At 44.1% G+C, this 11,754-nt stretch overlaps 1 protein-coding gene across 1 annotated transcript in view; it reads right to left on the bottom strand.

Annotated features, from left to right (window-relative positions):
• Positions 1–11,636, bottom strand: part of LOC140331861 (cytochrome P450 2C29-like) — a 16,144-nt gene extending 4,508 nt beyond the window's left edge. Inside the window, 5 exon segments of the mRNA XM_072413195.1 lie at positions 8,013–8,154; positions 9,056–9,229; positions 9,681–9,841; positions 10,561–10,701; positions 11,624–11,636. Coding sequence (XP_072269296.1) covers positions 8,013–8,154; positions 9,056–9,229; positions 9,681–9,841; positions 10,561–10,701; positions 11,624–11,636 — 631 coding nt within the window.
• Between the last annotated feature and the right edge of the window lie 118 nt (positions 11,637–11,754).

An 11,754-nucleotide genomic window follows, 5' to 3' on the forward strand; every position in this document is an offset into this window, starting at 1 on the left:
ATCATCTAAACAGATGCATCAGGCATTGGTGGGTGGAAATCCTGGCGGATCCACCCCTGATTCATCTTGACAAAGGTCAGTCCCTCCACATTTTGGGTGGACAGGCGAGTTCTTCTTGGGGCCTTTGCTCCAATGTCCTCCACCTCCAGTTCAGCCCCCACAGGGCTCATGTGGCCATGAGATCTAGGCGCCATGTCTCCAGTACCCTGACCAGCCAGATTTACCAGCATCTGTTCCAGGACATGATGAAGCAGTGGAATGATGTTGTTCATCCCGTAGTCCTGGCGACTGACAAATAACGTGGCCTCCTGAAAGGACCTGAGCGAACGGCATGTGTCACACATGAGCTGCCACTGGCTGACATCAAAGTTACACATAGGAGTACTCCTATCCGCTTGGATCATCATGAATTCGTTGATGGCCTTTCTCTGTTCGTATAGTTGGTCCTACATATGAAGGGTGGGATTCCAACGGGTGGGAACGTCGCATATCAGCCTATCTTGGGGGATTCTGTTCTGCCGCTGCAGCTCAAGAAGGGTGTGCTTTGCGGTGTACGAGTGGCTGAAGTGAATGCAAAGTTTCCTGGCCATTTTTTTGATGTCTTGCAGATGGGTGGAAGACTTCAGGAACCGCTTGACAACCAGATTGAAGACGTGTGCTATGCAGGGTGCGTGTCTCAGCCTTCCATGACGCAGCACAGACATAATGTTCTTACCGTTGTCATTCACCATGGTTCCGATTTTGAGTTGTCCCAGAGAAAGCCATGATTCGATTTCTTTATGAATCACACAGAGCAGTTCCTCTCCTGTGTGTCTCCGTTCCCCCAGGCAAACCAGGTGCAGAACAGCGTGACACCGCCGTGCCCTGCACATGTGGTATGCTGGAGGGGCACTGTGAATTGTCCCTGCAGTGGAGGCTGAGGACATGGTGAGGGATGAGGAGGAAGAGGCGGACGTTGTCACAGGACCAGCGGCGTGAGAATGTGGAGGTGGAAGCGGTGTCACCTGGCCAAGTTGCTGGTGTGGCTGTGCAGGAATCACATTCACCCAGTGAGCCGTTACCGACATGTATTGTCCCTGACCGTAGTTACAGCTCTACACGTCGGCGCTGCCATGCACTTTGGCAGACACCGACAGTATCAAGGACTGGCCCACCTTCTGTTCTACATATTTTGCAGGGCTATAATGGCTATATATAAATCGCTTTTCCAGCACTGTCCCTATCGCCTTCAGATGTCTCTCCCTGTACTAAGATGCTATGAAATGATTCCTCCCTATCCTTTCCTTGCACTTATAAATGTTTTTTTGAGTTTTTTTCTCACAATGAGGTTTTTGCTATCACTCTCTCTAACACCTGCACATGTCTCTCCCTGCACTCCAGACACTCCCTCCTCAAACCAAGATGGCTGAGGCTATTTATAGGGCTGTGACATCACAGGGCTGGCTGGCTGCTGATTGGCTGCATGCATGGCATTATGGGTCATCCCGCCTTCCCAAAGTTCCTTGCCCCATGTCCTCACATGTGTAGCCACCGTTTAAAAAAAAAATTGGTATTCGTTACCACAAGTTGCGAGGAAATTCGAACTCGTTGCGAATTAAATTTTTTCTGAAATTTGGATTGAATTCCACTTCATCAGCTTCGATTCACTCATCTCTAGTGACAACCCCAGTCAGATAAAACTTCTCTCAATGCAATTTCTGGCCCATTAGGGAAAATGACTTGTCAAAGAAGCAAGGAAAACCCATTGGAAGTTTCTTCCACCACCTTTGGTTCTGGCTCCGACTTTTGCATTTCCTATCACCATTTGTCCCACTACAATTTGTGAGCTTGGATCTCCCCGTCAGGAGCTTACATTGTGATAAAGACCTGGCAGGATTATGTTCTTCTAATTTGTCTTTCAATATTTTTATTGAGTTTTACAGGTACAAATACAATTAAGTCAACATAAAATACAAGATATTAACAAAATTATCTAAACAAGGGACGGCAAAGTGTGAGTGTATATATATGAACATTGATTATTGAATCAGGTATTGTCTGGGCCACAGAGTCGCTATAGCCCTGGTATATCCAATAGGAATGACTTCTTAAGATCAAAGAATTAGGGAACATGATATACCATCTGAAATTGTTGATAAAGGTAAACCCATACACAGCGAAATTTTAAATTTAAATTTAAATTTTAAATAGTAGAATAAACCAAGCCTGCGTCCCCGTTATAAAACAAAACAGAGACAAAACAAAGAACAATTAAACTACTGGGAGGGGAGGAGAGGGAAGAGGAAGTTGGTCAGACCGTTAACATTAGCGTGTTATATCTCACCAGGGAGGCTGAAACTATATATTACATATTGTTAAATACAATCCAAGGTTCCCATATATCTTCAAATTTATCCAACAAATTCTTTAGAGTGTGAGTCAATCTATCATTGACCATAATCCAGTTCAATTTAGTGTGTATAGGGTCCAAGGATATCGAGGGGGACCTCCATGCTTTGGCCAGAGAGATTCTGCCTGCCAGTAATATCATTCCAATCAACTTTTTTGAGGGACCAGGGAGGGACATGTCAAGCCTGCCAAACATGGCTGCTTCAACAGTACTACCAATCGGTTGATGGAGAACGGTAGATATCAGATCGAACACCCTGTCCCAATATCTTCTGGCTATAGGACATGACCACCAAATATGTAGCATTGAACCTCTCGCATCACAGCCCCGAAAACAGAAAGGAGAAGTTGAAGGGAACATTTTCGCTAGTCTGTCTGGAGTGAGATACCACCTAGGGACTACCTTATAATTAGCTTCTATCATTGCAGAATTTAGGGAGATCCTGGAGAGGGAATCCACCCTATCCCACCATTCTTCCAAATCCCATGTAATACCCAATTCAGATTCCCAGTCCTGCATGTATTGCAATTTATCGGTAGGGGCTACTAAGGCCGAGTAGATCACTGAGATTTGCCTTTTGGTTGAAGCTAGAGAGAGGCACGTGCTTTCGAATACAGAGGAGCGCATGGGTCTCGGGGCCGCTTTAATTACTGTGTTAATATATGATGACAATTGTCTATAGCGAAAATGTTCCGTGTGAGGAATTTCAAAACTACTGACTAAATGTTCCCAGGAAAACACTGCCCTAACATCAATCAAATCCTTCACCCTCCTGAAACCTTTGGAGATCCACCAATGGAAATTAGATAAACTTAAGCCCGGTGGGAATTCCGGATTATTCCATAGTGGGGTTGGGGTTTATGGGATGAGGTAAGTTGCTGATAATGTTTGAATTTATACCAAACCTGCATGGAGTGGGACAAAGCCGGACCTAACACAGTCCCTCGTCCACTATTTTTACGCCACATAAGGGATTCTATTGATCCCGAGAATTTGTCTTGATTCTCTATTTCCACCCATTAGGGACGAGCTCCATGTAAAGTGCTCAACGAGGTCTGTGCTATCTGTGCCGCTACATAATAATACTTTAAATTTGGGACCCCCAGACCCCCCCTTCGCTTTGGTGCAAAAAGAGTGTTCCTTCGTATTCTGGCCTTCTTCCCAGCCCAAATAAAATGCATTATTTTAGCCTGTAAAAATTCCAACTCTTTTACGGGGACCTGAAGCGGGAGCGTGCAAAACAAATAAAGTAGTCTGGGGAGTAAGTTCATTTTGACAGCCACTATCCGTCCCAGCCACGAAGGAGGGGCATGAGACCACCTACGCAGATCCTCATGGAGTTTTTTAAACAAACCTGTATAATTAGCCTTATAAAGACTATTGTACGTAGGAGTCAGCCGTATGCCAATATACTGAATGGATTCCTCTTGCCAACTAAAGTCAAACCTCTTACGCACACCCTCTAGCCTTCCCAAAGGGATATTTATATTGATGGCTTGGGACTTAGATTTATTTACCTTCAAGCCAGAACACAAAGAAAAGTTGTCCAATAGTTTCATTAAATTGGGCAGAGTGGTGGTTGGAGAGGTAATAAACATCAGTATATCATCAGCGAAGAGGGCACATTTATGTTCTACCTGGCCACAGTTTATCCCTTGAATATTAGGATCCATACGCATAGCAATAACCAGAGGTTCCAATAGCTAGGGCAAACAATAATGGAGAGAGCGGACAGCCCTGTCTGGTCCCTCTTTTGATTGGAATGGCCGTGGAGAGAAATCCTCCTAACGATATCCTTGCTTCAGGAGAGTCATACAATGCCAACAGCAGATTAATGAAGTGGGCCCCAAAATCCATCCTATTAAGAACCTGAAACAGGTATTTCCATGAAATACTATCAAAAGCCTTTTGAAGGTCGAGGGAAAGCAACATAGCCTTACGGGAGGGGCCCCCATCCCAGTTGGAATTAACCACTGAGATGAGGTCTATTGCTCTTCGCGTTTGATCCGGAGCCTGTCTGTGTTGCAAAAAGCCCACCTGGTCCGGATGAACATACACTCCTAGAAATGAGCCCAGTCTCATTGACAGGATCTTCGTCATAAGTTTAAGATCACAGTTAATTAACGAGATCGGCCTGTAATTCGCCACTTCCGAAGCATCCTTACCAGGCTTAGGAATCACACTAATATAAGCTCTATTGGTGTCTCTTAACAGGAAGTGTCCGTCACGCAGATAATTAAAGTAGTCTGTTAAGTGTGGCGCCAATATAGGGCAAAACGTTTTGTAGTATAAATTAGTAAAACCATCCGGGCCAGGTGAGCTGCCCAACTTAAGAAATTTAAGCACCCCATGTATTTCCTCGATCGTAAATGATTGTTCCAAAATTGCCTTGTGTTTGGGACGTAATTTAGGTAGATCGAGCTTATTAAGAAACCTGTCAATGCTTATTTCAGTGATGGAATCATCAGAGCTATATAGATTGCCATAGAAATCTTCAAAAGCCTTCAATATTTTTTCCCTGACCTTAATTTTGGGGAACGCTTGTGATTTGGGTCTGGGGGTAAGTTTATTTACCAAAAGACTACCCGGTTTATCGCTCCACAGATAAAATTTATGGGCTGACCAGCGAATCGATTTTTCCGCCCTAGTAGTGAGTAGTAGATTAAGTTCAGTGCGTTTAGCCTCTAACTGATACTTCGGCACGGATGGAGGGGCAGTCTTATGTTGTCGCTGTAAGTGGAGGTATTCATTAAGGCCAGTTTCAATCAATTTGTTGTGGGCCTTCTTGCGTGATGCCCCTAGTTTGATCAGCTCCCCTCGAATATAGGCTTTGTGGGCCTCCCAATTGACGGCTGGAGATGTATCAGTCGCCACATTGATCTGAAAAAAGTTACTTAGCAATGATTCTATTTCCCCCTTCACCAGCGGGTCTGAAACCAAGCTTTCGTTAAGTCTCCAACGAAACCCAGTCCATGGGCGATTAAAACCTGAGAGGTATATTGCCAATGGATCATGATCAGACCAAGGCGTAGACAAAATCCGGGCCCCCAGAATATTAGGGAGCATACGAGACTGAACAAAGCCATGGTCAATACGCGTATACTGGTCATGGGCAGCTGAAAAATATGTGTAGTCCCTAGCTGATGGATTCAGTTCCCTCCAACCATCAACCAGGTCACATTGTCACAACATGAGCGAGAGACCATGGCTCTTTTTCGGGGGGTCCTTATATCTGCCCAGTTTGGATTTATCTAAAATATGATCAAGAGCTAGATTAGAATCACCTAGCAAGATCAGGGAGCCTGTACTTTGGGCCAAATTTCACCCAGGAGGCTACGGAAAAATGCCACTTGACCTTCATTGGGCGCATAATAGGATACCACTGTGATCAGCTGTATACCAACATAGCCAATGACCACCAGAAACCTGCCCCCCGGGTCCCTAAAAACCTCTTGTGGCACAAAATTCAGACTCTTAATAAAACATAGGAGAACCCCACATTTCTTCTTATCAGAATTGGCCATGATAAAAATAGGGTAGTTTTTATGAAAATACCTCGGAGCTGAATTGTTGGTAAAATGAGTCTCCTGTAAAGCTAGAACATCAACTTTTAGTGAATTGTAATAATGAAATGCCTTGGATCTCTTGACCGGGGAGTTAAGGCCCTGGACATTATGAGAAAGCAACGTCAACTTATTAAGGTTCACAGACCCAGCCCGAGAGTCAGACGACATAGGGATATAATGACAGCCCAATCATCAGTAAACTTCCTCTACCTTCAGGGATAACAGGGAGGGGACTACCAGGACACAGACAGGACAAACAAGACATAAAAAACAAAAGAAAAAAACAAAAGCATTTGGCACAGCCAAATGTTACAATGTAAACCAGAGAGGATAGGGGGCCCCCCCGAACCCCAGAAAACAAACGCTCCCAGATCCTGAGGGGCAGCCTCACCTCCTGTGCTCCCAGGAGCTCCATCGAGCTCCATCTCGTCAGGGAGATTTCCTACAGGCCCAGGTAAATAAATAGGGCCCGAATTAAATTCCCTGAGACTGGAGGGCATGTGTAACCCCCCCAGATCCCACGTCCTCTAAAAATCAAATATGAACACATCAGGACCCCAGCAAAACAAATCTCAACAAAGTATTTAAGCAACTAACCAGGGGGGCCTCATGGTTGATGATGGCTCGGCAGCCACTTAACAAAAAGTACAAAAAAACAATATCCAATATCATATAATCTAACCTCGGATTAGGAGAATGGAGACACCTCCACAAAAAACAACACCGGTGGACCTAATAAAGTAAGGCAGCACATGTTTAACATATCAACCATTTCTTTAGAAACCCCAAGTGAACAGCCAACAACCTCATTCTACCAGCTTGGATCTATAATAACCCAGGTTCTCCAGCTTGGGGTTAAGTTAGCAAACATATTAAAATAGTGTAAAACATGTTATGGATTCACAGCCCCACCAAAGGGGTAGGATAGCGACCATGTGAACTATTTAAGAAGTCTTCTACGAATGCTTTCCAGGCATTTTGACCTTGTTCCAAAGGGGTATAAGGAAGTAGATACTTCCCTGTCCGGTGTAGAGCGGCTGTCTGCCCCCTGGATCAGATCCAAATCTTTGAGAAGTTGTTCACCTTCAGCAAATGAGGAAAAGGAAAAACTTTTCCCCTGTAGTTGAAAAATCAGTCTCAAGGGGAAGGCCCATTGATATCTAATCTTATTATCAATCAGCACTTGCAACAGCGCGATTTGAGTGTGCAGCACAGAAATCTCTTTGGAATTCTGATTAACTTGCGACACTGTCTCATCCACTTTTTTCTCAAACATATCAATACGTGCACCCAATGACTGCAAGTCTTGGCGCACTTCAGTTGTAATAGCCACCGTAACTTTGGCCAACTCTGACTGCAATAGGCCTGCTATGTTCTGGTAAAGCCTGTTCTCCTCCGCTGGCAGATCAGGGGGGGTGAGCATTCAATGGGGTCTGGCATTAACACACTGTATCTGGAGCCTGTGGACAATGTCAGTATATTAGGACTATTTGGAAACGAATCTTCCCCTGTATGATGAACTGAATCTTGTTCTCCCTGTGGGGACAATTGTGAAGGGGACTTTTGTGACTGCCCCAGGCTGGGGTACTCCTGAGTGCCCATATTGTTTGCTGGGGGGAGTGAGAGACGCTCTTCTCCCATCCACTGTCCATTGCACCTCTTCTCATGCCAGCGAGGGAGCCGCTCTCCCTCTCCTGTGCCCCCGGGACTGCTGCCATGTGTGACTCCTTGGGAGCCGGCATCTTAGTGGCCGGCCGGAGAGTCTGAGGCCGTGGATTGCGTTCCTTAGTTTTGTTGCCGGTCTTCCCTACCATGCTCCAAAGGCGCAGGGAGACCAGAGGAGTCCTTTCTTGCCGGTGTCTCGCATGGCTGCCGATTTCCGCTGCTACAGGGGCCAGAAAGGGATCCGGAGGGAACTGAGCCGTCTAAGAGGCGACCATCTCGGACGGCGGCGCATTCGCACTCTCATGTTCTTCTAATTTGTACATTGATCATTGTGAATTTATGACAGATCAGACTTTCTTACTATTTGCTGCACGGTCAGTCATTGATCTTACCCTGGACATCAGGATAGTGAGCCATGAGGACCAGGATGAACTTCAGGGTGGAAGCAGTGGTCTCAGATCCTGCCGATAATAATCCCACCACAATATTAGGGAGACTCGAGTCACAGAAATCTGGGTCTTCTTCATGCTCCATCTATACAGAAAGAGAGTGCACAACAGACACAATGGAGGAGAAAGCTACAAACAGCTACATTCTACAGGAGGGCTGCAAGATTTGTGTATGAGCGTTGTGTTTGTTTTGCAACATCGGGGAGAGGAAAATGTGAAAAGAAGAGATGAGAAGAGAGAAATAGCAGCAGAAGACAAGTAGGAAAGACAGAGATTATAGAAGAAATAAAAGAAGTAGAAATCCAAGGAGCAGGAAAAAGATTGAAGGAAAAATGAATGGTAACAAGAGAAAAGAGAAAGAGGGAGATGGGGAAAAGGAAAGAGAACAGAAAACAAGGCAAAGGAGAGGAAGAGTATGGAATAAAGAAAAGGAGGAGATAAGAAGATTGTTAGGGAGAGGGGAGAAGAAAAGAGATGCCAGAAGTGCAGAGAGAATGAAAAAGGAGGAGAGGGAGAGGATGAAAAGTGAGGATAGTAAGAGAGGGGCAGAGAGGAGATAAAGGATGATAGCAAAAGAGAACAGAAAGGTGGAGAAAAGAAAGGTGAAATGATGAGAAGGAGATTGGAAGAGCAAATGAGAAGGGAAAGGAGAAGAGAAGGAAGGAGAGAAAATAAGGAAGGAGCCTTGCTTTGGTCTTCATCTGGCTCTGGGAAAGGAGAGAGAATATTAGAGAGGAGATGGGATATAGAAATCATAGATTTACACTTTCAATGTTCACTCTGCTCATTTATATGACATTGGGCTGTTCATCATCAGAGGGCGGAATATAAAGTGTACAGAGCCATTTAAAGCTAAAACCTTATAAACATGAAAAGTCAGACTACCATTCCACAAAGTAATCTTGTGTCTGATTGGCTGGTTTATTGCAATATGTGCAGTGCTTATCAATGACTGAGGATGAAAGGATGAGGATCAGTGTACTCACCTCCTTCGTCTTCAGCAGGTAATGGTCGATGAAATCACGGGGGGCCTCAGGATTCAGGGTGCGTTTGTGCTCCTCAATGTACTTCAGCACAAATTTCTGCAGGTAGAACTGTTCCTTAAAGATGATGTTTGGTAATATTGGCAGCTTGAGGAGGAACGGGAAAATGTTCAAGATCTGCAGGAGACAAAACTTCAGTGTGTTTTCACACATTGCAAATCATTCCTAAAACATTTACCTAAAAGGCATTTCTGGTAAGAATTTTATGTAGTTGCTTCCCAAAATTTTAGGAAAACATTTGTATGGAGATGTGTAGATTTTTCTTCTAATGGTTAATTATGTAATAAAGCCCACAATATTACAGAGGAGATACTCTTATTGCCCCTTCCCACCCTAGACAGGCTGATGTGCCACTGCCCTCCTTCACCGATGCGTTACCAAAACACCTGATCTACCAGTGTACCCTAAAACCTGACCATTGCCCTCATTCCCTAATTCTACCCATTACCCTGAACCAATACATTTACTACTTACTGTACCTCGAGTCATAGAAATAACATAAGATCCAATTCTTCATAATCATTTACCATTTCATCCTATAATGATAAATCCACCCCCAATAACCTACCATATACGAATGGGAAAAAATTATTTTAATGTGTCCGATGGCACGCGTCATCAGATCATGTAATTTTGGATCTTTGTAGTCAAAATGTTCCCCAAACAGCACTGAGCTCATGATATTCCCCACAGCACAGGATAGGATCAGCCTCGGATTGAATGGTTTTCCTAAATGACAAAAAGGAAATAAATACAAACCTGTGACAATGTAATATATTGTAGATTACCAATCCTTTGAAATATTTTATTTTAACCCAGTGATCCTGCCAGTAACACACTTCCTGTCATAGAGTGACAAGGCTTCCTTACCATATTATATCTATGAAGAAGCATTGTCCTCCATACACCCAACAGACTGATTCACAAAACACCAGCAATGGACAAACACAGACAATATACTGGGAGACAGAAGATACAATAAAAGTCTAAGAGGAATCTTGTGTAGTCTCGGAGGTCTCTTCCTTCCTACAAATATGAAGCCTGACCCAAAGTCCAACCATGAGGAAAGACAAAAACAATGTCACCTGACGGAGATTCAGGAATCCTTTACACTTAGTTGGGATGCTGAGATTCTTGTAGAATACAGATAACTGCAGGAGCTGGGGGACGAAAGTAAGCAGCTTCCCAGAAGCTTCTTCTGCACATTTGGTTAAGCAAAGTCCATCTTGCAGATGAGAAGATCACCAGTCTGGTCCACAGTACATTTTTGTTCTATAGTATCCATCCATAAATTAAAATATCCATAACCTTACTATATATATATATGTATATAGGATTGTATCTGATTAAGGAATAACTGAGGTGAGTCATATATGATATATTGCAATGTTGGCAACCTTCTTTGGGTACAAACTGAGATTCAGTAATGAAACATCATTTTCTCCAACCTTCCATCTCAGACACCAGTTAGTTGACATAAGTCGCCTCCTCCAGCACGCGGGATTCCATGGTCTTTTTCCCCATTCCGAAGGTTCTCAGAGATGAGATGATAAAGCGGCGCAGACTCCGCCATCGGGGGCCATTAACATCTGCATCGAATGATAAGCAGCAATAGGTTACAGAATGCAACACCAACCATAAATCATGGCAAACTACAATCACCAATGGAATGTTCTATAAAGCAGAGGAAAGTAATGAGGGATAATTCATACCACAATGCACCTTATAACTTGTATCCTAACATGCAGCATAATGATCATAATAACAATTCACTGAAAGGCTCTGCTCACAGCCACGGCATGAATGTGCATTGTACAGTTATCACCATGCATTGCAGCAGTAAAGAACATTTATTTTTATTGGATTCTTAATCCACAGCAGCTTAAAAAAGCAATTCAGAAAACATTTGCTTTACAATTCCACTGCAATACATGGTAATGGGTCAGTGTGGGTTGTGGTGCCGTGGTCATTGCTATGGATTACCTCCTCTCCCCAATGGTCATTACTATAGATTACCCCCTCCCCCCATGGCCATTACTATGGATTAACCCCTCTCCTCCATGGTCATTATTGGGATTACCCCCTCTCCCCCCATGGCCAATTCTATGGATTACCCCCTCTTCCCCCATGATCCTTACTATGGAATACCCATCTCCCCCAATGGTCATTGCTATGGATTACCAATCTCCCCCCATGGTATTTACTATAGATTACCCCTCTCCTCACGGTAAATACTATGGATTACCCCTCTGCCCCCATGGTCATTACTATGGATTACCCCCTCTCCTGATGGTTATTACTATAGATTACCCCCTCTCCCTTAATGGTCATTACTGTGGATTACCCCCTCTCCCCCCATGGTCATTACTGTGGATTACCCCCTCTCCTCCCATGGTTATTGCTATGGATTACCCCTCTCCTCCCATGGTAATTTGTTTGAATTACCCCCTTTCCCCAATGGTCATTACTATGGATTACCCCCTTTCCCCAATGGTCATTACTATGAATTACCCCTCTCCCCCATGGTCATTACTATGAATTACCCCTCTCCCTTTATGGTCATTACTATGGATTACCCCTCTTCCCCCATGGTAATTACTATGGATTACCCCCTCTTCCCCCATGGTCATTACTATGGATTA

The sequence above is a fragment of the Pyxicephalus adspersus genome, chromosome 5 (assembly GCF_032062135.1).
Source record: "Pyxicephalus adspersus chromosome 5, UCB_Pads_2.0, whole genome shotgun sequence".
NCBI lineage: Eukaryota > Metazoa > Chordata > Amphibia > Anura > Pyxicephalidae > Pyxicephalus > Pyxicephalus adspersus.